Genomic DNA, 25,669 nt, shown 5'->3' on the forward strand with positions numbered 1-25,669 from the left:
CTTTGAGCTTCTTGTCCAGTAGTAGTCATCAAATGATATGAAGCGCTTCACAGGGCATATTTCAGTGTTGAAGTTGGAGTTAGGAGTGTGGACTCAGCCTGGGGAAGGAAAGGTTCTACCTTAAATTCACAGTGAAGGTGGGGATGAAGTGATTTTTGAGCTTTTTTCCAGTAACATAATTCTGCTTTATGTTTTTATAAGAATGTCGTTCTTAGTCGTTCATTCTCCTCTCCAGTTCTCTGGAGAGTGGAGGACTTCATCTTGGTTTAAAAAAAAAAAAATCAGTTCCTAGAAATTTAACAAATTTCAACTGACAAATTGTTCTCCTGAACCGACTCAAGAGTTCCACGTATAAGAAATGGTTATTTTAAAATAAGATAGAAGCATTTTTTTCTCTTAAGTTTTTAAAATTCATATCCTTTTATGAACTTGGCATTCCACTAATAACAATGAGTTGCTTTTACAACCGTGTCAGCAAGGTGCCATTTATTTATATTGAGGTTCATGAAAAGAAGTAAACCTGTTTATATTATCCAGCATTCTTTCTAGAAGACCACTGGAAATGTTTTCCTTTGGTCTGTAAGGAATGGTTGTGTTTCCCAGCTTCCTTTAGTCTTCTGTAAACCATGAACCATGTCATTGATCACATTTCCTTGTTGTCAGAAACTGTTGGGAGACTCAGTGTCTACTTTGTGGCCTTCCTCTGGGAAGTACCAGGATCTCCCGGCTTTTTGTGCACCACCCTCCTTCTGGACTCTTTGTTTCTTGCTTTTATCTTTTTCTTTCTTTCTTTCTTTCTTTCTTTCTTTCTTTCTTTCTTTCTTTCTTTCTTTCTTTCTTTCTTTCTTTCTTTCTTTCTTTCTTTCTTTTTCTTTCTTTCTTTCTTTCTTTCTTTCTTTCTTTCTTTCTTTCTTTCTTTCTTTCTTTCTTTCTTTTCTTTCTTTCTTTCTTTCTTTCTTTCTTTCTTTCTTTCTTTCTTTCTTTCTTTTTCTTTTTTTCTTTAAAAAAGATTTTATTTATTTATTTGACAGAGACACAGCGAGAAAGGGAACACAAGCAGGGGGAGTGGGAGAGAGAGAAGCAGGCTTCCTGGCTGAGCAGGGAGCCCGATGCGGGGCTCCATCCCAGGACCCTGGGACCATGACCTGAGCTGAAGGCAGATGCTTAACGACTGAGCCACCCAGGCACCCCTTCTCTGCCCCATTTATACTCTTTTATTTTTATTTCTGTCTGTGTATATCTTCAAAAGGTGTTTTTATAATTCTTTGGGAGACAGGGCCACTATTTTTTTTTTTTAAGATTTTATTTCTTTATTTGACAGAGAGAGACACAGCGAGAGAGGGAACACAAGCAGGGGGAGGGGGAGAGGGAGAAGCAGCCTTCCCCATGGAGCAGGGAGCCCAATGCGGGGCGCGATCCCAGGACCCCAGGATCATGACCTGAGCCGAAGGCAGACCCTTAATGACTGAGCCACCCAGGCACCCCAGGGCCACTATTTTTGAAACCAGTATTTTAAAAATTACCCCAAAAACATCTACCTGTAACTTTCCCTGCATTCCCACAGGGAGGAACGGGAGAGGAGGCAAAACCGTCAGAAAGGAGTTTGTAAGCTTTTTTTTTTTTTTTGAAAGCTTTTTTGAGTGTTTCTTTTTCCTGTTTTTTTGTTTTGTTTTGTTTTGTTTTGTTTTACTAGGAGTTGGTGATATGGCAAAGCAGTACATAGAGAAAGGTCTTTTGGTTCCAGATCATGTGATCACACGCCTCATGATGTCGGAGCTGGAGAACAGGCGCAGCGAGCCCTGGCTGCTAGATGGTGAGTTGAACCCACTGGTAAGCTGGACTTCTGTGAATAGCTGGTTATGCCCACTCCCTTATCTTCTTACACATTGCAGAATACTTTTTCTTCTCAACTTTCAGTCATTTACTTAAGCATATTCCAATTTGGCAACATGACAGAAACCCACCGTGGTGACGCCATTTCATTTCCCTGTCTCCAGACTGCCATTCCTGGAGCCATTGACTTGAAGCAAACCGTACTGAATTCCCGTTATTGTGCCAGTTCCGATGGTGCTGTTTCCATGACTAAGTTGTCATAAGTATTAACTCACCTTAAATCCGAGGTTCCTTCATTCATAATAGGCCACACAAATGAAAACCATGAGTTACCATTTTTCACTCGTCAGGTTAACAAAGAAAATTTGAAAGTCTTTTATTGAGTGTGTAGGAAATAAATACTGTTGAGAGTATAAAACGGGCAACCTTTGGAGGGCAGTTGAGCAATCTTTATACTTCTTGACTCAGCAGTTCCTGCCGTCTTTCTTCCTAAAGATGCATCATCAAGGTTGTCTTTTTTCAGCATTATTTATAAATAGCAAGACACTGATAACAACCTAAGTATCTGTCATAGGGATGCCTTAAACATTGGTATGTCTGTTAACCAAATAATGTTTACTTCTGTGTTGGCATGGATAGATCTCTAAGATACAGTGTCACATGAAGAAAGCTAGCTGCAGGAGAGTATATGTCATATACTCTTATTTATGTAAACATGGAAGGATGGTATGGTATTACTATATACACATAGAAATACATGCCTAACCTCTCTTTGAAAGGATATTAAAGAAAACTGCTATACCCTTTGATACTGTTTGATTTTTTTAATATGTATTTAAGTAATACCTGGGCCTGATTTAAAGACTCAGTTAGTGGTTCCTAAACTTTTTAGGCGTGTGGGCCCTTTGATGACAGTTGTGCTATTTCACCTAGGAAATGCATGCAGATGCTCACACATAACATATTGCACAATTTTTATTCTCCACGAAGCTGAAATTAAGAATCTTCTACTTTAAGTGTGCCCATTATTAAAGGGGAAAAAAAAATGGACTGGGTGGATTATTTGTCTTATTCTTAAATAGCAAGATTCCTTGATATAATGAGAATAGAAACTTGATGAACATGCTACTTTCTAGGATCACAAAATGACAGATAATGAGATTTGTCTGTCGGAAACCTCTTTGCATTGCAGAGCAGCTGTGTTTAGTCCACACAAGGCACTCAATCCTATCTTAATTTGGTGAAACTGAAGTTTCAGCAATTTGGGACAGGTGAAACCTTGATGTTTGCCAGCCACAGAGAAGCCCGGGGCATTGTCCTACCTTTAAACTATTGGATTGCCTCTATTTCTCTCTTTTTTTTTTTTTAAAGATTTTATTTATTTATTTGAGAGAGAGAGAATGAGAGACAGAGAGCACAAGAGGGAAGAGGGTCAGAGGGAGAAGCAGACTCCCTGCTGAGCAGGGAGCCCGATACGGGACTCGATCCCGGGACTCCAGGATCATGACCTGAGCCGAAGGCAGTCGCTTAACCAACTGAGCCACCCAGGCGCCCGCCTCTATTTCTCTTGAAGTCTGGAGCCATGAATGTCCAAAATGACTAATATGGTGGGGTCTTTATTCTATATCAGTGTTTCTGAAAGTATGTAGTGTGCAGTGTTAGTAATAGCTAGACAAGGAAACAGACCTTGTGTCAAGTTAAATATTAAAAATGGCTAGCATTTATTGAGTACTTACCGTGTGCAAGCATTGTTCTGAACACCTGATATTTATTATTTCATTCAATCCCTACAATAACCGTATGAGGTATACACCGTTATCCCTATTTCATAGATGAGAAAACAGAGGCTTTAGGTAACTGTGCAAAGATAGTGTCAAAGTTAAACAAGTTTTCTCAACTTTAATATGAGAAAGCAATTTAGCTCTTCACAATGCAATTTTTTTTTTTTTAAGATTTTATTTATTTGACAGAGAGAGACACAGCGAGAGAGGGAACACAAGCAGGGGGAGTGGGAGAGGGAGAAGCAGGCTTCCCCGCGGAGCAGGGAGCCCGTTGCGGGGCTCGATCCCAGGACCCCGGGATCATGACCTGAGCTGAAGGCAGATGCTTAACGACTGAGCCACCCAGGCGCCCCTTCACAATGCAATTTAACTCTTCACAGAAGGAGACGTCATGAGACGTCTTCTGCATTTGTTTGATCTTGGGAGTCCCCCACCTTATTCCCAACACCCACTGAGACCCTGCAGGATTTGTTCTGTGGAGCATTCTTTGTGAACTGTTGTTTAACATATATTCCTCACTTTATAGGTGTTCTGAATAGTTGAATATAAATTGGATCATATCTTTCTAGAATTTGGATTTAGAAATTTGGAACTTTTTTCTCATGGGACTAGAGGGAACCGGAAGAGAAAGGCTATTACGGCTTATGGAGGGCGTGTTCTTTGTCATTAGACAGTAATGAATGAAGCTCCTGTTATGTGTCAGAAATTGTTGATAAAATGCTAGAACACTGTCCCTGTTCCTTAAGGGGCTTATATCAGGTGTGTAAAATATTAGTTACTGATGGCGTAATAGAAGCATATATATGTGGTAGGCTGCAGACACAGAGAAGAAAATTATATTTTAGTGGTTGGGGAGGGATTTATGGAAAAGGAGAATAAGTAGAAGAGGTTCCACAGGTTCCCCAGGTTGATGAATGGGGCTTGGAAGGTCGATATTCTCCACCGAGGGGCAGGTGGACTGGGGAAGAGAAGGATGACATAGCTTAGTATTTTCCTGGGCCCTATAAGCAGAGGCCAGCAGGGGAAGTCCTCGAGTGGATGGTGTTTGATTCAGTACAAAGATGGTAGAACTGGACACTGTTGGTTAAAGGGACCATTGAAAAGTTGTTGAGAGTTGATGAAAGGCTATTCTGTTAGCAGCAGAGGAGGGAGTAGGTGCTGGGGTAGAGAGGAGCTGGAGGCTAGAAGCCAAATAAGAGACTGTTGGAATATTTGGACCAAGGGAGGTTCAAAGCCTGAATTTGAGCCATGGCAGTGGAATGGAAAGGAGAGAATGGATCAAAGGGCGAGAACTGACAGGAGCTGTAATGATTGAGGTTAGCTGCTGCAGCCCTGGTGTTTTCTTTTATTGCCTTCCGAGCTTTGAACTTTTTGTGTCTTGGCTGTCATCACCTTCCCTGCACTTCTCTAGGCCACGTTAATTTCTCTAGGTGCCACACATTGACTCACGCAAGGTAGTCCTTGTAATACTTGTGTAGTTATCTACCATGACGGAGAAGCTTTGACGTTGCCACCACTTGACTGTTTTAAATTCTTTCATTGTAAAGCTTGTCACCTTGTTAAGCAAACTTTGTGTAGTTTTAGTAAACTTAAAAATCTGTTTTAAAAAAGGATCATCTAGGATAAACTCCTTTGGAAAGGTGGTTAAGTGTAAGAACCACAAAGCCCAGTTGGGTGCCAGAATACCCGCTGGAATCCCAGCTCTGCCATTTACTGCCGATCTGTGAGCTTGGGCAGATTACCTTACCTCTGTGGGCATTTCATTCCTCATTTTCTAACCGTGGTTAGAAAAGGGTCTGTAAGGATGAAGTAAGTGAATATAATGTAATGTCCTTAGAAGAATGCTTGCCATATAATAAGAGCTCTATAGATAGGATATTTTGTTGTTATTATTTGTTCTGTGGGTTTTTTTTTTTTTTTTTTTTTTTGGTGACTACATGAAGTGTTAAGTTCAGAAATAGTTTAAAAAATATTTAGCCATGTGAAGTTGGAAGTCAGTTGTGGTTATGGAATGCTTCCTGTGTTTGCTTTTTCCATAACTTTCCTTCTCAGGGCGAATAAGTGAAGTTCTTTGACATCACAGGCCCGTTTTTAGTGAAGTGCGTCAGTATCCTTGCTGATGTCGTTTGTATCTTTCTCCTTGAAGACCCATCTGGTCACTTTTTCAGTTGTGATTTTCCTTTAAAGCTCTGGAATAAATCCACTTGGCAAAGTGAGGAGTGTTAGGAATGCCTCGTCTGTGTTCAGCCTTTAACTCCTTATGTTACAGGCCACATGCTCTGCGGAGGACATTGCCTGTTGAGTGTGCTAAAGGTGATTGAATGTGAAAAGGTCACGAAAAGAATTCTGGATGACAGATGACTCATCATCTTGGTCCATATGTCTGTAGAGAGGCAACTGCAAATGGTGGGTGGAAACAAACAGAGTGGATGCAAGCCAAGGGAAGCCCAAGGGGGGTTGGTGGATGGGGTGGCCGAGTGCTCAGTGGCTTGGTCAGCTATATCCTTGCTAAAAATAGTTCCGCAGTACCTTACCTTTGCAGTGCACCTTCCAGTTGGGTAAGAAACACTGTTTTATGTGTTGAGTGTGTGTGTGTGTGTGTGTGTGTGTGTGTGTGTGTGTGTGTGTGTGTGTGTGTGTGTGTATGGGTTTTTTTTCTCTTTCTCTTCCTCTTTAATTTCCTTGGAAGTTTAACGTGTGAGAACAGTTTTAAAAAATAGTTTACTTTAATTTTTAAGACAAATATTCCACTAGAGGAATGGAATGTACTATAAGCCTTCTAATTTTATTATAAAACCATGGTTTTTTTGTTTTTTGTTTTTGTTTTTGTTTTTAGTTTGCTATAAAGAGAGTCTTTACTGCTTACTAGGTGATCTTGAAGTGAAATCGTAGGTAGGGAACAGTAACCATCTCTTTAAAACAAATATGAATTCTTCACTTTTAAAAAAAGGACAGGCAGTTGGATGGGGCCAGTGGGGAGAGGTGTTAGTAATAGAGTTTTTCATTTCTAAATTTGACTGCCAACCTGTGTATTTAAATAGTAAACCTGCAAGTTCTCAAACTCAGTCCTAATTTATCTCCGGGTAACAAGATGTAACAGAGTTGTCTGCCATATGATTTTAGGTGAGGTATCAAAATATTTCAATTTGCTGTCGGAGTTTGGTTTCATAAAAAGAAGCATTCAGTGTTGGCATTATGAGTGGATATAATTTAAACCTTTCATTGGAATAAAGATCCCTTTGGAACGAGAGTCATCCTTTGGTCCATGGTGGTATGTTCCATTTGTGGTTTGGTACAGTGTTGAACACTGCTGCTTTCTGTAGATAATTCTGGGATTTTTATATTTTATGTATGTATGTATGTATGTATTTTAGCAGAAGTCAGAGCTGCTTGAATGTGTGTAGTATTTGTGTGTGTGTTTGTTTTCCCTGAGAGTTAAATGATCTCAGACCTGCGCTATTTCCAAGGTACGTCCTTACGCAGAGCCTTGGGTAAGCAAGTAAAAGGTGGATGCTAGGAAACCGAACTATGTGTGGTAGCCATGTAGCCCTAATAACCTTTTCCAAAATGAGCATCTCTAAGGTTCTGTTGTAAGACAAACTTGACCTTTTTTATCATCTCCTTGGAAGAAGGAATTATAATCCCTGAGACCTATGTTTGACTAAACTTTCTATCATGCTTATTAAATATTCAGATATTCTTAAAGGATTTGTAGTCATACCATTAATTTCAGGTTGAATAGTGTACCGGGGGAGAGCACATGACTTCATCAGGGGAAGGTAGGCAAAAAGAAGAAACGGTGTCTGTATCTGCTTTAAATACAACTAAACAGTAATAATATTGGTTGAGTTGCAGAGGAAAAGACCATTGCCCAGCAGGGTTAGGTTATGAAGAGTCATGTTGGAAACACCTGACTTGAAACTGAGCACACTCTAATCTTGTGATATACCTTATCCAAAGTGTGGAGCCCGTTCAGACTTTATATCTAGCTATTGATTCCATTAAAGCTGCTGCATCCTCTTTGTTAATGGTCCCAGGCGATTGTGCAAATTGCTTTTGGTTCTAAGTATTCATAATTTTTCCTATAACTGAGCACCATCTCTGTGCTGGGCACTACCAAGACACCACAGTAGAGCAAGGGGCATAGTGGGTGGGACCAGCCCCTGTGGCATTGAGGATCTAGTGGTGATTCAGCCTCTTCACTTCCCTGGCAGCGAGGATTGTCTTTGATTTCTGTGATTTAAATCCAAACTTTAAAGAACCTCGTTTTTTATCCTATGACTTTCCTACATTCAGTGTCATTGGTGTCTGTATGAGCTCAGAGGATCTGACTGAAGATGGTAAAGCCTTGGGTCTCTTCTCTTGTTCATTTGGTTGGATTCTTTCCTGAGACTCTTTCCCCGTGTCCATTTCTGGTGGCTTTCTTCTGATTGATCTGACTGCTGCTTTGGGATGGGGAACAATTTTAATATAGTAGGCAGCCCTGACTTTGTTTATTCGCTCTGTGATTTTGGAGAATGACTAGATTTTAATAAGGGCCATATGGAAAACATATGTATACAGATATTTGAACACACCCTAGAAGAACATGGTTCAGAGATCAAAACACAGATTGAGTATACAGTTTTTGTGTGTCCCTGTGAGCTTGGCGTTGGTCTGTCTGAGGCGGGGATGGCATACTTTCTGAGCTCAGTCCAGGAGGGGCAAATGCAGCATAAGCACTTGCAGTCTAGGACCCTGGGAGTCCCAGTGGAGAGGGTGAAAGGTGAGAGGTAGCACCGAGGAGAAAGGAACTGACCCTATCTTAGGGGTGAGGGGGGCAGCTGTTAGGAAGGCTTCCTGGAGAAGGTGACACCAAGAGCTAAATTTTGAAAGTGAGAATAAAAGCACCTTCTAGATGGAGGGAGCATCATCTGCAAAAGGTATAGAGGCTTTAAACAACGGGATGTGTTCTGGAAACCACGGGTAATTGGATAGTCCTAGAGCTTGAAAATAGCATACAAGATCAGAAAAGTGGGTGAGGGCAAAAGTTAAACACTTCACGAAATTCAAAAGGAGGGCATTGAATGAACATCAAAGTTAATATTAGAAATGAGTTAGAAGGAAGTTTAAAATTTAAAACTTCAAGTTTGAAAGAATAACTTATTTTTTAACTTTCTAACCAACAATTTAAAATTAGCTAGACTTTTGTTTGTTTTTTGTTTGTTTTGCTTTGTTTTTAAGGGGGTTCTACGCCCAGTGTGGGGGCTTGAACTCATGACCCTGAGATCGAGTCAATGCGCTACTGACTGAGCCACCCAGGCACCCCTAAAATTAAGTAGATTTTACTTAAATTAGTAAAATTTAATTTGCCTTAAATTTAGATCTACTTTAGATATTAAACTAGGATTTCTCTCCATTTGGGCATGTCTCGTACACTTTGAGGTACACTTAGCCCATTTGCTATTGCCACTTAATTAGAAGTCTATAAAGTAAGGCACAGGGATGAAACGGTCTCCTAATTTTAGATGGTAGGAGAGCCTGCTTCCCTAATTTATGAAACAGGTATCTTGGGAATTGGATGAACCGTGAATATTCATTGCAAAGCTTCATCCAAAGCGTCTGAGGCACACTTTGCTAGTTTAATAATGAAGCAATTACTGGGCATTTAGTATACACAAAGCACCATACTGAGAAAACAGTAATGTGGTAGAAAAAGCACGGACTTAAAACTCCTACCTGAATATTGTTATGTAATTTATTAACTGTGTAGTCTTGAGCAAGCAGACTTACCTTTTTTGGATTCTTTCTCCTCATCCGTAAAATAGTACATATGGCGTAGGTTTGCGAGGATTGGCTAACAAATGTAAAACTCTTAGCAGAATCCTGAAACATAGTAGGTGGTCAGATGGTAGTTATGTGTTATTATCGATGTTGTATAGACATACAAACACATACCGACACTGACATAGAACTTAGAATTTCATTAATAAATGGCTGAGAAACTTAAAAATGTCATTTTAATAAGTAAAGATCATCATCTAAAACTCTATTAATTGTCCTATCACTAATAAGAGAAACCCAGATTTTGGAAAGATGAAAAAGTTGATTAGGGTAAAAAGGAGAATAAGATGTGGAAAAATACAGGGAATTTTATCTTTTTAAACTGTCCTTATAAAAATGATACATGATTACTGTAAACATTCAAGCCATATGGAAAAATATGAAGAAAAGCAACTAGTCACCTAAAATCCCCCTAGCCAGAACTAATCAGGGTTAACAGGTGAAAACCCATCATTCTAGAGACCACCTCATGCACATAATGCACCTAGAAATGTGTAAGAATGGCACCATACTTCATGTACTTTTTAAAAGTATTTAATTTTCCTCAAAATTTCACAATAGCAAAGCTAAAGTGAACCTGAAGGAATTAGTACTGAATTTGAGAAATCTTTCTTCATCACCAGGGATATTAATTCTTCTGGGAGCTCTTTAAGATTATGAAAGCCATTAAGAGATTGACATATTTGTTTTTTTATTTCATGTTTCAGATTGAGACAGAGAGATACTGTCTTTCTGCAGTGAACAGTAAGAGGATTCATGTACTTATACTTCCTCCCACCTCTTCTCCCCTCCCTCTGTCTCAATTTTCATCAGTTTTTGTTGGGAAAATCTATTATAAATTTTCTTCTGTAACTTGAATTTCCTAGTTGTTGTTGTTGCTTTTTTTTTTTTCTTGTCATACATCTAAAAGATGTAAATGGATTCTGGGCTCTGATTTTGTTACCCATTGCCACGTCTCTGTTCCTTTTATTTTGATTAATCTTTTGGTTATATCTCTGAATAGACTAGAAACCATCAAATTACACACTTTAAATGAGTGAATTGTTCGGCATGCGAATTTTATCTGAATAAAGCTGCACTGCTTTTAACCACGGCTTTTCCCTTGGTCATTACCTTGGCTGGATTGTTGGATATTGTCCCCTCTCTCTCCTCTCCCTCCCTCACAGCAGAAGGCTCGCGAGGTGCTGTGCTCCCTGAGTTCTCCTGTGAGAATGTCTGCTCCTCTGTCCGCAGCTCAGCTGGCCGTGATATTCCCGGGCGGTCCTGTGTCCTTCAGAACCTTGCAGCCATTGTTCCATCTTCTTCTGGCCCAGGTTATTGCCCTGGAAAGCCCTAAGGCCAGTCTGATGTCCCCCCCCCCCCTTTTTTTTTTAAGATTTTATTTATTTATTTGAGAGAGAGACAGATAGTGACAGAGATAGCTAGAGAGAGCACAGTCAGGGAGCAGAGGGAGAAGCAGGCTCCCGCGGAGCAGGGAGCCCGACACGGGGCTCCATCCCAGGACCCCTGGGATCATGACCTGAGCCGAAAGCAGATGCTTAACCGACTGAGCCACCCAGGCGCCCCTGACTTTTCCCCTTTTTTGAAGATGATTTTTTTTTCTTCCTGTATAGACTTCCTGAGAAATAGTTTCCTCATACTTGAAGTAAATAGAGTATCTCCGTGTTGTCTTTCGTCCTCCCTCCTGTATGTAGTGTGTCCTTTTGATCCCCAGTTCCTACCTTTCAGGGAGGTACTCCTGTGTTACATCTTTTTTGTCCTTCAGCTCAGTTTTTCTATTTCAAGAACACCAGTTATATCAGATGTTATATTGAATCGTCTTTGTCCTTATCATATTTTGTTTAAATTTTTCGTTCTTTTATGTTTCCTTTCTCCATATATGTTCAGATCTCTCTTCTTGAGGGTAGGGGAGAGCCAAACTGTGTTTCTATTTCATAACCACTTCAGAATCTCTTTACTTTTATGTGCTGGGTGTGCTAATGATGCAGGGCCTTTGCACTTACTGTTCCCTCTGCCTGCAATGCTGTGCCTCTAGACTGTCATGAGGATTGCTTCATTCAGATCTCTACTCAGATATCACTTCCTTGCTGGGTCCTTGCTCTACCATCCTGTCTACCCATTTCATTCTTTCTTCTTACCTTATAATGTGACTTAACGGATTTATCTGCATATTTGATATTTTGTACCTTCCTATATGCACAGTTGTGTTTGACACATAGAAAAAGCTTATAAATACATGTCTGATGATAGAGGGGTCTCACCTGCAGCCAGTAGCTGAGTCTCCATAGGGGATACTGGGACTCGTTTTTTTATTTGGGGTAAAAATACGGGCCTATGGTGCAATCGTTTACAAATTCCTTTTGTCTCAATTGGGATATAGTGGGGCCTGTTTTCCCCTAATTTATATAGAGACTTAGGTTCAAAGAACAAGTAAACAGAATTCTTTTTTTTTTCATCTTCTTTTTCTTTTTTCTTAACATATGTTGCATTATTTGTTTCAGAAGTACAGATCTGTGATTCAAAAGTCTTGCACAATTCACAGCGCTCGCCATAGCACATACCCTCCCCAATGTCTATCACCCAGCCACCCCATCCCTCCCACCCCCCACCACTCCAGCAACACTCAGTTTGTTTCCTGAGATTAAGAATTCCTCATATCAGTGAGGTCATATGATACATGTCTTTCTCTGATTGACTTATTTCACTCAGCATAACACCCTCCAGTTCCATCCACGTCATTGCAAATGGCAAGATCTCATTCCTTTTGATGGCTGCATAATATTCCATTGTAGTAAACAGAATTCTTAAGTAGAAGGGCCTTTAAGCAAAGGATTTACAGTGAACTGCTTCTTCCGCAAGGTAGTATATATCTTCCTTTACTGGGAAAAGGGCTCCATAGTTCTAGTATAATTTGTTTAAGAACAGAGGTTATAAGCCATGAGTTTCATCTATATCCTTAGACAGGAAAAATCATTACACTGATGCCAGAGGATCTCAACACCACTTGGAGATTTCCCCAAGAATCCCTACCTAATAGAATTCATCTTTTATTTCACTAAGCCACTTTGAAGATCCCAATTTATGGTTTAAAACCAGATTTTCTGTAGTATCTATCTTCCATCAATGGATCCCTAAGTAGTGATGATAGCATATCTAGGTTTTTAAATCATCTACTACTCCTGGAGAGCAGGACCTACTTATTGCCAATCTAGGATAAACTCTAGGATATATAATAGAAGAGTTCCAAGTGTCCCTGGAAGTTTTCAGTGAGCAGGCAGGAGGTCCCAAGCTCTCAGCTCAGTGGGAAATGTGGGACTCACAAAGTGATATGATGAAGCTTAAGCTCTGTTTGCGAACATCTGGAGCACAGCTGTGTCTTATTCTTCTCACCATCTGTTAATAAAAACTGGATGAAGTGGAATATGGAGGTCTTGGATACACGTACAAATATTGTGCAAACAGATAAGGTAATTATAAGATGTAAGACAGAAAAGGCCTTCATAAACAAGGTTTCGACGGTGACTAATTTTAAGTTGCTACTGAGGCTTCTGGTTGGTGGTATGAATAGTTTGAGTGCCCCTGGGTTAGGGAAGACTATGGAAGAATAACTGCCTGCTTTCAACTTTAATCATCCAGTGATTAATTGTGATGGACAATGGCTTGCATATTTGTTACTTGGTTCTTGCTTTCCCAACAACCAGGAAGAGATGGGTGCTCAGAAGCAACCATGTTGGCTCCAGATCTTAATAGATGTAGGCAGGGGGCCTGGTGTTGGGTGGCCTTTTCACAAGCTGCCAATCCCAGGCGGATGTTGGAAGTTGCCCTGCAAAACTGCCCTTTTATTTTCATCACACGGAGAGGGCTTGCTTTTCTTCCTGGGAATGTGGTGGTGGACTCTGGCTCTGCGCCCGTCCTCTGGAGTAAAGGCACTCCAAATTAGAAAAACAGAAGTGTCCCAGTTCTTTCTTTCCTTGTTGCTGTGGCACCTCCTGCTTCGGCTGCCCTCCCTCAGGCTCTTGGCATGGCTCAGAGGAGCAGGTGCCAAGGCCCAGTGGCCGGCACTGCTGGGAACGTACCGGGTCAGGGATTTAGCGACATCTTCCTGCGCATGGTGAATCTTTTTTTGGATGGGGGTGGGGGGTGTCTAAAAAATAACCTGTAGGCACCATAATTAGTAATATATAGCATGACGAATTTTGGGAGAAATTTAACTACATAGAATTTAAGCTTTCAACATGGATTGGCTATTTGATTCAGCAGGGCATAGCAGCTTTTCTAGGCTGGGTTAAGAGACGAGGGAGAGGGATAGCTTAGTCTGGAAGCACGAAGTAGGTTTTCTATACTCCTGGTGAGAAGCTGTGTGATGAGCAGTCTCATGTGTAGTTAAAGGGAGGAGAGCAAACTCCGTGCATAAGTGGGTTCTTTATTTTACTTTACTGATTGGATTTTCTGGTTTCCTCAACAATTAGTGGAATCTATTCACTTGGATTGGGTTATCTAAGGAAGCTGGAATTCCACTTTAGTCATTTAGAAAGCATGTCTTTGAGGATTACTTTTAGTAAAAATAAAAGCAGACCAAAAATTTACTGCAGCTCTCTCTAAATCGAAGAATCATTCATGCTGCCACCTGTTGACAGAACTTGAGTGTGCATCTAGTCCACTTGGTCAGTAACCCCTGCCTACCAGGAATACCATATCCACGTGAAATCTGACTGTATCCGGGGCACTTAGGGAATAAACACAGCCCCAGCCCTCAAGGAGCTCGTAATTTTTAATAGGGGCTACAAGCAAGCATGTTTAAAGAGGAATACACACCCACAGCTAGAATGGCCCACCAGTGTAACCATAGCTTGTCTAGTCTAAATCACTTAGTCAGAATGTACTTAAATATGTATGTCATCTAAGTACTTTCATGTTGAGAATGGCTATTCTTATTTAGATGCAGATTTTCAGGGCGCCTGGGTGGCTCGGTTGGTTAAGCGTCTGACTCCTGATTTCGGTTCAGGCCATGATCTCATGATCTCATGATTTCAGCTCAGTTCATGATTTCAGGGTTGTGAGATTGAGCCCCACATTCGATCTCTCTCTCCCTCTCTATCTGATCCCCCCACCCCCCACCCACGTGCTTTCTCTCTTAAAAAAAAAAAAGATACAGCTCTTCCATTACAAGATTTCCGTGGATCATGCTTTTAAGTTCCATACACCTGCTAATTATTTATTTCCTTTCAAATCCCAGTCTCCTAGCAGTTTGAGGTACCAAGGAATTGAATCTCATACTGTGAGTAGATCTTAGAAGAGAAGGCAGATCAGTGGGTATCAAATGTTAACTAAATGTATTAAAGAGCAAAATACCCACATTTTCCCTCACCAGAGTCAAAATGAACATCTCATGCCCTGATACAGGGACATTCTTGGCTGATAATCAGTTTCCACTAGGCTTCATATTGTGCTCCTTTGACATTTAAAAAATATGTGTGGCTGGATAATGACACTCTGCTAAAAATGGTTGAAAATGTGCTGGTCAGACTGCACCTTATCTGGCAGTCTGTTCTTGGCAGCTGATGGATGTGAGAATTACATCTGAATTACTTTGATTTGCTCAGCCCAACTTGAGACGCTGTTGTAAATCACTTCAAAGGATGCTGCCTTTTAGGACACCATTTCATATTGGATGCCCTGAAGTCCTAAATTAGGGTATGTAGGCTGAAGCATGTTCATATTTTGAGAGTCTTGTAGATAGAGCTGGAGCCTTTGCTTTATGCCTGACCAGGGTGGGAGAGAGCCCCTCTCCAGTACCTGTGATTCCCCCCAGGCCTGGGACTCTGCACCCCAGACTTCAGTGAGAGCCCCAGCCCATTGCCGGGGCCTTTGGGAGGTCTTTGTGACACCTTCAGAGACTAGGACACCACACCTGCCCTGGAAATTACACTATTTGAAGCTCGTAACTTCTAGCTGTGCCTTTTGTGTCTGTGATGCTCGGCTATCAAGGGAAAGGTAAGTCATCGCTCGGTGTCCTTTTTCCTTCTTTATCCTCTTCTCTTTCTCTGTTACTGATTCCCCTCTTCCTTCCCCCGAATTCTTTACTTTTCCGCTGTACCCTCTGCGATCCTCTTTCCTTATAACCTTCTCCACCCTCCCCACTACACTTCTCTGACTCCTTGCAGAATACTCTCTCTACCTTCTGCCTTAAAGAAAACCTGGGTCTCCCTTAGGGATGCGACCTTCTTGTCCCTTCTGTTACAGAGGAGTCCTGTTCTCCCAACGTGAACGCAGAGTGTTGGGCGATGGTGAGGGGACTAGTCTGTCTCCCCACTGCTCCTTCCATCCTTTCATAAAAGCTCAGGCTTGTCTTTATCCTTCATGTCTTTCTTGTTATCAAACTTGCTTTCTGTCCTTTAACCTCCAGTCCCACATTGCCTCATTTTTCCCCAGTGTTGGCTCTTCGCCCCATTTACCACTCCTCCCCCCCAGCCGTTTATACCACGTGCCAGCCACTGTGCTGGGATTTACATACACTAATTTGCTTATTCCTCACAACTTTCTGAACTGGACATTACCAGGCTCATTTTATAGTGCAGAGAAGTGGGTAACCAGGGTCAGAACGTGCGTAGGTGGCATAACTGTGGGTCAAACCCAGGCAGTTTGTCTCTGGAGCCTATATTCCTCTCTGCTAAAGCAGCTCGTTTTCCCCTAGTGTGCCTCAAGTCATGTGCAGCTTAGATGCCCATCAGTAAGCAGTCGGTTCAGTGATGGTACATCCACACCCTGGAGTATTCTGCAGTTCTCAGGGAGAGTGAGAGAGCAGTATGTACTGTGTAGGAAGAAACCTCTGAGATACATTAAAAGAAAAAAGCCAGGTGCCGCACATTCATTTGGTGTACGTGCGGAGAGAATCAGGTGTGGCTGTGCCTGTGGCATCGGGCCGGGCAGTGCCCCGCTCGCTGCGCAGGAGTTGGATTTCTCAAGCTGCCTCGTACGCGGACTACTGCAGTCACTGAGCAGGCATTTCTCCGAGGTTGTGGTTTTCTGCGTGGAAGGAAGACCGCATCAAGTGGTACAGGTGTGCGATTCTGGGGGTCAGCACTTGGTTCTAGTCTAGGTTTCTCGATTCTTCCATGTGTGGTTTGGGGCAAGTCACTTAACCTCTCTGAGCCTCAGTTTTTATAACTTTAAAAATGGGAATGATACCCACCTGGTGGAATTCTTGTGACTTTTCAGATAATATTTATTGACTCATTCAACAAATATTTATTCATCATCACTATGTGCTAGGCACTGTTCCAGGCCCTAAGGATTTAGCAGGAAACAACTATAAAGGTTCTGCCCTCATTTAGCTAACGTTCTGGTGGGAATAGAAACACTAACAAAATAAAGTAAATCATATACAGGAAATGATGTTGAAATCTATGAAGAGGAAAAAAAAAGAAACCGAAGGGAGGGTGGATACAGGTGCCCTGGGTGGGATGAAGGCACACTTTTAACAGGATGGTTAGAGAAGTCCTCACCGACGAGGCACCTTGTGAGCCAAGACTTGCAGGAGCTGAGGGTACGCGTAGATACCTGAAGCAAGAGTGGGTCAGGCCAGGAGACCATAAACTAAGTGTTCAAGGTGGGAACGGACCTGCCGGTTCGAGAACAGCAAGGATGTCAGCGTGGCGGGCACAGAGCGATGGACGGGGATGTGAGGTGAGACAGGTGACAGGAGCAAGAGTAGGCCTTTTAGGTCCCTGCAGAGTTTTGGCTTTTCTTTGGCAGCTGATGGATGTGAGAATAAAGTAGATCTGGCACATCAGGGATGCTCGGCAAATGTAAACTGTGGTGGTGAGGATGTTACCAGGATGCTCTGCTCTTTTGGTTGAAGCGAGGTAGATGGAGTGACCTTTAGGATCCTCGTAATAATTCTTTTTTATACCCGTGGAAGAGCAGCGAGTAGAGTGAGCACTTGGCAAGACCGGAGGCCTGAGTCCTGTTCTGCTGCTGACCCTCGCTGAATGCAGGCTCCCTCGTCGGTTACACCGCGGGTGCTTGTTCCTGCTCTGCCCACCTCACGGGGTTGATGTCAAGAATAAGAGATACATACATGTCTGTAAATGCTTTGTAAACAGTAGACTGCAACACAAAGCTATGTGTGCGGAGTTACTGTTGGGATGTGCACTGAGAAGCCACTGAATCCAGGTTCTCCCCAAGCACAGTTGCCTCGTCTGGGAATGTTTCCCAAAAGGAGGTGCTCACTTGATGGGAAAGTCTGCACGGCTGTCCCCTTTCTTGACTTGGATTCTGTGTGACAGTTAATGCAGCCTGCACATGGGTTCGTTGCTCAGAACATACCTCCGGCGACTGCCTCAAGGTACACTTGTACTGTCAGCAGCTTAAGGCTGAGCCTTTGTGCTGAACTGACCAGTCTGTTTTGACGCCGAGTAAAGCTCGTCACGATAAGGTATGGAACGGGATCAGGGAAGTCCGACTTCCGGTGCTTTACTGTCACACATGAGTAGGCGATGGGGTGTGGTGGGGGGCAAACGGGAGAATGGGAAGCTTGTGGCAGAAGCTGGCCTGGGTCGAGCTTCCTTTTGAGTGGGTGGGGACTGGAATGTGCAGTCTGTGTGGCCAGTCAGTGGAAGGGCTAAGCTGTTATTGTGGTGGAGAGCACAGGGCCCCAGGGACTCCCCAGACTAGCAAATCTCGGAAAAGGAATTAAATAGAGGCAGGTTGGGGGTGAGGGCCTTTCCCTCGTGCCACCTCGTGACTGACTGGGGAAGCAGCAGGGCTCCCGGGAGAGCACTACCAAGAGTGACAGCCACCGTTCATTGAGTGCTCACTGTGTGCCTGACACTTTATCTCCTAAACATTTTACAAAGATTGCCTCTTTTAATCCTCAAAACAGTCCCATGCAGTGGGCATTACCTTTCGATATGGGCTGAGTTGTGTGTCCCCCCCCCCCTCCCCAATTCATCTGTTCCAGTCCTAACCTCTAGTACCTCACAGTTGGGCTCTTTCTTGGCGACAAGGTCACTAAAGAGGTAATTAAGTTAAAGGAGGTCTTGAGGGTGGGCCCTCATGTACTACGAGTACTGTAGTGTCCTTACAAGAAGAGGATTTGGATACAGACACCTGGAAGACACAGGAAGAAGGCAGCTGTCCACAAGCCAAGGAGAGGGGGCCTCAGAAGAGACCAACCGTCCTGACTCGTCGATCTCAAGACTTCTGGCCTCCAGGATTCTGAGAAAATAAATTTCTGTTTGAGCCACCTGTTCTCTGGTACTTTGTTATGGTAGCCCCTAGCAAATTAATACATCCTTGTTTTATCTCCTTGAAAACTAAGGACCAGAGAGAGATTACAAAGCTAGTGGAAGTTCTTGCAGTCATGGCTGGGTAGAGCTGGGATTGAAACCCAGTTGTGTCTGGTTCCAGAGCTCGTGCCCATAACTGACACGTTCCACTGAGCCCTGAGGTTCCTGGCTTACCGTGGCTTCTCCTCACTTGTGAAAACGTGGCTGGCACCTGGATCTTTGACTGGGCCACAGTTCTAACTATCCTGCTATACTTTCTTGCCTGCCATACCACTTTCTGTAGAGGTAAGATCCTGGCCAGGAATGGCATTAAACAGGTGGCTTGAGATAGGGGCTTAGTGAATCTGGAAAGATTGGCTTCTGTTTGGGAGTTTCCTTCCCAGTTCTCTTGCCATGAAACCGAGGTAAAGAAGACTCTTCTTCAGAGTGGTTTGGACCTGCTTACAAGTGTTGTTAAACCTTTCCCCGATGGGATAGATACACATAGTTAATATTGCCCTTGGCAGTGTTGTTGTCACTGAGAAGTTCGGTGGTTCTTAACCAGCCACAGTCACCTGGATAACTTTTTAAAAAACACCTAAGTCCTGCTCCTGCTCCTAGATGTTTCCTTCTAGGAAGAATGGTATGGAATCTGGGCGGTTAATAAGCTCTTCTCCCTTCCCCCACCCTTTAAGTCTTCCCTGATCATGTTGATGTGCCCCATCAGTTGGAGAACCCTTGAAGTTGAGGAATGACTTCTTTCTCTTGTTGGTACTTCTTCTAAACCATTGAAATGGCTGCATTCCAGCAACATAAACATCTTAAAACATAACTCTTCATTTTAGCTTTCATCGTAGGCTTCTGTATTTTCCTTGGTTCTTTCAACTTTAGCCTGTTTTGAGGTTGGGAGGATATGAGAACCACTGTCTTAACAGACGACCTCTAAGCCACCAGAATTAATTATTCTCTGGTCATTAGCAGGTCTGAATGTGAGAGCCCCAAAGGTAGACACTACCCAACAGTTTTGAAATCTGTTCCTTCTGAGTTCAGCCTATTTTGTAGACAGTTGCATTTTCCACCCATTCCTCCAGAGGGCTCCAGAGTTCAGAAACAGTTGTGGGGTTGTTGAGCAGATGGGCAGACGGGCTTCTACCCGTCAGACTAGGAAACTTCAGCCAATAAGTTTTGAGCTTTTATTTGTTGGAGGAACTGTTATATTCTTGTTCAGAGCTTCCTATTCTTTCCTAGTGCTTTATTCACCTTCCAGCCTCTGTCCAAAGTATAAAGAACAATGTTTACTTGTCTAGGTAGTGGCTAGTGATGCTAGAACCCAAGGCCAGGGCCTGAGGCTGGGAACTTGGGTCTTTAGAGGAGTGAACCCTTAAATTCTTTGTGCACACTTAGCAGTAAAAATGTTGATTACATCTTCAAAATAATGGATATGTGTGAATTACCGATTTTGTTAATATATACGTTATAAAATGTACCCTCCAAAATAGAAGCTAAAAAGAGCAAGGAGCCCCATGCAGGACTCAATCCCAGGACCCGGGATCATGACCCGAGCCCAAGGCAGACGCTTAACTGACTGAGCCACCCAGGCGTCCCTGGAAGCCACTGTTTTTTTAGAAAATGGTTTTTCTTTATAAAGGGATTTGGGGGAAGAGCATAGAGATTGATCTTGGGGTTGTTTTGGCTGCAGGCATCTAACTCCAGTTGTCAATTTGAAACCTTCGTGACGAGTAGGTTATACAGGGAAAAAGCAGGACCTGGCAGTCAGCGAAGGAGAGTGCCTTTCTGTAAAAGGCTCACTGCTCTCACTCTGCTGGAATTTCAGTGTAGAATGTGCCAGGCACAGTACCAGAGGATAACAGGGAGTAAGGTGTGTCTTAAATCCCATTTCAGGAAGTTCATCTTCTAAAGCACACTGTGGTGCACAGTGTAGGGGAAGTTAGGCCAAAGTTGACTAATAGATTTAGCATAGGTCCTGGACTTGCCACCGAACTTCTCCACAGCCTCCCCTGTCTGACCTACGGTGAGTTTTTGTGCGGAGGGAGGTGGAGAAAAGGACCTGGTTGAGGGTGTGTCTAGTATTCAATAAGGAATTTGAAACTCCTTGCTTATCACCCAGCCTATGCGCCGTAGATTGAATTGAGTCATGAGGTCCCACCTGGGGCCAAATCTTGCTCCTTGGCGACCCAGATAATATCACTTTGTTACCTACTTAGCTATCATGTATTTGAAGCTCCGGGATACACCCAGGTGCTGTGAAGCCCCAGTTCTAAAATTGTTTTTGAACTTAATCAAAAAAGAAGTTGCTTAATAAATTAATATGCAAGCAGTCAAACCATTCCATAGTAGAAAGAAAAAATGACATACTGAGTTTACAGGGCTTGACAGAGTCCTATAATTTCATAGAATTAAATTCGGAAAAATAGGCAGCTGGTCACCTAAGTATGGCCACTGAATGGAAGACTAGAAAACTACTGTAGTATTACACGTAAGTGTTTGCCCACTGTGTGCCAGGCATTGCTGTCTTCCAGTGCTAAGGCCAAGTGTCCATAGTGCACTTGATCTTAGGCAGATAAAGCTTGAGCTTTCACTTCCCTAAATGTCAAGCAGTCGTAACTTCATGTAACAAATTATGTTGAGATTTGAAAAATACCTAGTCAGCAGTTCTTTATTTAAGGGCAGTATTTTTTTTTCCATTCCGAAAGTACTATATGCTCAGTTTATTAGAAATTAGAAGAGTAGAAAGGAGTCACCCATCTTCCCACCGCAAAGAAAACCACCATGAATATACTTCCCACATAATTTCCCAACCTTTGGGTGCCTTTTTTGTGAAGAGGATGCTTAGCCAGAGAGTCCCTGTGGGAGGAAGGAGACCATACAGGTGGGTGACTTGGTACAGGAGGCAGCACCTGGGCTGCGACATCAGAAATACCTCCTTCTCTGTTGAAGCCAGTCCCACTTTGATGAGGGCTGGCTGAAGACAAAGCACAAGCTGACACCCTGCAACCTCCCCTCCCCACCTGCCACTCCTGGGTGGGACATGTGTGACATTCTTCCAGGAATCTCCCAACTGTCTTCATGTTAATACTTTGCTGGAGGGGAAAACAACCTTAACTTGACAATGGCAAGGCCTCTGGTATCTTGTAGGTGGGTCCTCTTTAGCATATGAAAGTTGTTTTGAAACCTCCCTTTTCCTTTTTCCCCCCAATTCCTGAGAGCATATAATCCCCCACTCCTCAAGATCCAGGTGCAGCAGCTCTTTCTGCACACGGGCCCTGTCTCCTAGTGCTTTAATAAACCACCATTTTGCACCAAAGACATCTCAAGAATCCTTTCTTGGTCGTCGGTTCTGGACCTCATCCCACTGGCCCTCATCTGTATTCCAAAACCATATCAAATGCATGATGGGTCACAAGAGAACAGCATATAAGAATGTGAAAGCAGTTTTGTAGAGAACAAAATGGAGTCTCTCATGTCAAGCAGGGGCCTGTGTCAAGCAGTGACACAAGCAGTTAAGGTACTGCAGCTAGGAGATATCACCAGACCAGCGTCAGCTGACACCACAGAACTGATAATGAGTAGAACCAGAGGAGGTCTCTAGAGACCCAAAACCGATTAAATCCCTTCAAAAGGGAAGGATTTGGGCAGCACACTGTCAGACTCTTCAGACCTGACCCCTCTACGTCTGACCACTTAGAAAAGGCAGCTGCTTCTGAAGGCGCTCTGCCCAGTGGATCTCCGAACAGAAGCGAGATCCTTCCCTGCTTGAACATAAGAAGCAGTAAGTGCCGAGAGTGGACCCGGACCCAACGGAGCCCACAGACTGACTTCGTGTGTGGGTCCGTTCACTTCCTACACCCTTCTGTTACTTTATTTGTTGTATGGCTTGTCTTCTTTCCTTTGTGTGCTGTGTCAGAAGCCAGGTTTAATCACATGGTGAATTGTCATTGAGTTTGGGAATCCTGAACCTGCTTTATCATCGTGATTTAACTTTGCTCTGTGATTGCATAAGGCTGACATTGTGGAAGGACATAGCTCATGCGTGTGCCTTCATAGCGTGCCCATGACAGATTTCTTATGGTGTTACCTGCAATGTTGGAGTAACCCTTTTGCCCAGTGGGAACATGTGAGTACCTTGGGTTCAGCACATGATAGCCAACGAATCTGAGATCTGCCCTGCAAGATCAGCTTTTCCTCACCTCTGTTTAAACTTGCTTTTTCTTTCCCTGTCATAACAATAGAATTGAAACATGCCCTAGCTTGGGTTCTCTCCATTCTTGTGTCTTTTTGGGAAGAGATGTAACTTAATCTATATCCCTTCTGTAATAAACAACAGCAGTTAGATACTTTGGGGGCCACTGGATAATTTCCCTTATTGGAGAAATTAGAAAATAAGCTCCAAGGGAAGCCTAGAACAAACTCAGTAGTGGAAGTTGCGTTTCTTTTTTTTCCCCCAGTCCACTGCAGAGCAACCCTTTTATCAAATACAATTAAGAGCAAATTACCAGAAGAAGAATTAAAAGAAAAACACAAATTCAAGCATAAATTTTAGATTCACTAGGCTAAAATGACTGTGAAATTACTATAAAATTCCTAACTGCATTTTCTCATTTCTGTTGTTGCTCTGCTAGATTGCAGACCACATGTTGAGTTTTATAAGATGTAGCGTACGGGTAAAAATATAATTTGGGGGGTAGCCTAAGAATAATATACTCGTCAGCTGTTCAAGCTATAAAAGAACACAAATACAATTTTAGAGGAACAGAAGAGGAAATGGAGGTGATATAACTTGCTTAGGTTACATGAGTAGTTAAGAGCAAAGTGAGGACTAGTCTAGTGATTTTTAGTTTAGTGCACTCTCTACTTGGGTCATGTGACTCCTTAATCTTTGAGTATTCCAAATGCTAAAGCTGGGTTATAAAGTGACATATTTTCTTCTAATTTTAAAATTTTTGGAGGTAGACATAAATTCCTGATAGAAGTTTCTTTCTGAGTGGTATATGTATAGATTTGATTATTCTGTCAACTGAAAGTATTTCATTGACTCATTGGAATTGGGAAATGTCTTGCATTTGATATGTTTTGTTTTTGGCATTTAGGTTTTCCTAGGACATTAGTTCAGGCTGAAGCCCTGGACAAAATCTGTGAGCTGGATCTAGTGATCACTTTGAACATTCCATTTGAAACACTCAAAGATCGTCTCAGCCGACGTTGGATTCACCCCCATAGTGGAAGGGTATATAACCTGGACTTCAATCCACCTCATGTACATGTAAGAATATACAAAGCATTTTTACAGATTGACAAGAAAGAGGCAAAACACTCCAGCTGTAAAATGTAGGAAGGATATGAATAGATTATTCAAAAAAGAGCAAATCTTCATGGCCAAAAGTATTTGAAATTTCTCATTCACTAGTGGTCAGGGAATGCAAATTAAAGTTTATAACATCTGTTGCTGGTGGGGATCTGAAAAAAATAGTACTCATCTTTATTAGGCATATGAAGTATTAATAGTGTTTTTAAAAAGCAACCTAGCAATGTACATTAACATTTTAAAGTATATATATTTCATTCAACCCACCGCTGGGAGTATAGGTTATGGAAATGAAAGCACTAGCAGGTACGGTCATGTACACAGTGATGCTTATTTCAGTGTTGATTTTAGAGAAAAACAAAATCTGAAAACAAATGAATGTTCATTTCCAGGGGGTGACTAAATGAATTAGAAATTATGTACATCGTGCAATATTATGTACTCAGTAAAAAGAATGACTTCGTGCTATCGCCTTTGACCTGAAGAAATACTTCCTCTAGGTATTGTTGAATATCAAAAGCAAATAGCACAATGATTCCATTTTTGTAAAATAGTGACCCTCCTTCTTTACACATTATCTGTTTGTGTGTGTAAATATGCTCTCTAGCTTCATAAGAACAGGGATAAGTGGTTAGGGCTGGGACTGAATAAAGACTTGGGGTCAGAGTGGCTGGGGTCATGGGAGTGATGGCAGGGAGGGTGTGACGGGTCTGGGAGGACTGGAGGAATAAACAGGTCCAAAAATAACGTGTGTTTACATGAAATAAACATATATAAAGGTATATGTTTAAAGAACCTTTTTAAATTAACAAATTCAAAAGAATTATTGTTCTTTCTGGTAAAGACATGAATTAGTTCAATGTGATTCTTACCTCTAGTTATTGGATGTTAGATAGAATTACTTGTAATCATCCAAATGTGGAAGGGGTGACAGTTGCATCTTAATGGATTAATGTGTATGGGATAGGTAGATCTGAATATGGATGGAGTCAATAATCAACCACAGAACACCAGCTTCAAGAGGGTGAGGATGCCTTCCCAGCTCCTGAGTGCCATAGATTTGGTAAAGTTCCAGTGAGTCTTGTTCATTTGGACAAAGTACTAGTTGCCTTTTGAAGTCTCCTTTTTATTTATTTTTAATTTTTATTTTTTTTAAAGATTTTATTTATTTATCTGACAGAGAGCACAAGTAGGCAGAGTGCAGGGGAGAGGGAGAAGCAGGCTCCCCGCTGAGCAGGGAGCCCGACCCCAGGCTCCTGGGATCATGACCTGAGCTGAAGGCAGATCCTTAACCGACTCGGTTAACCGACTCGGTTAAACTCGGCGATGCTTGATGCGCCCCAAAATCTTCTTTTTAAAATGTAATTCTGGAATCCCTTCCTCCTTTCCCTCTCAAGAAACTGGTATAAGGGAAAAAAAATGGTTGGAGAGGAAAAGAGGATTCTGCATATGCCCTGATGTCCAACACGGATGCTTCACATTTTAGCTTTGCCTAGGCCTGCTGAAGCAAAGATTCTCATAAAGTTGGAGAACCTTTAACACTGAGTTGCTTTCCAAAGACTGGGTACCCTAAACGAACACCCACAGTTACAGTGCTGCCTCCAAAGACAGCAGGGAAGGTGCTAGTCTGGGCCACCTTT

General features: G+C 42.3%; 1 protein-coding gene across 8 annotated transcripts in view; it reads left to right on the forward strand.

Annotated features, from left to right (window-relative positions):
* Nucleotides 1-25,669, forward strand: part of AK4 (adenylate kinase 4) — a 118,172-nt gene that overhangs the window by 83,745 nt on the left and 8,758 nt on the right. For 7 of the 8 annotated variants that reach the window (XM_027611050.2, XM_027611038.2, XM_027611016.2 and 4 more), the window contains 2 exons: nt 1,694-1,813; nt 23,815-23,987. In XM_027611050.2, coding sequence (XP_027466851.1) covers nt 1,694-1,813; nt 23,815-23,987 — 293 coding nt within the window. The remainder of the gene's footprint in view (nt 1-1,693; nt 1,814-23,814; nt 23,988-25,669) is intronic. The other variant, XM_027611057.2, reaches the window with a different exon arrangement.

Source organism: Zalophus californianus, chromosome 4 (genome assembly GCF_009762305.2).
Source record: "Zalophus californianus isolate mZalCal1 chromosome 4, mZalCal1.pri.v2, whole genome shotgun sequence".
In the NCBI taxonomy this organism is placed as follows: domain Eukaryota; kingdom Metazoa; phylum Chordata; class Mammalia; order Carnivora; family Otariidae; genus Zalophus; species Zalophus californianus.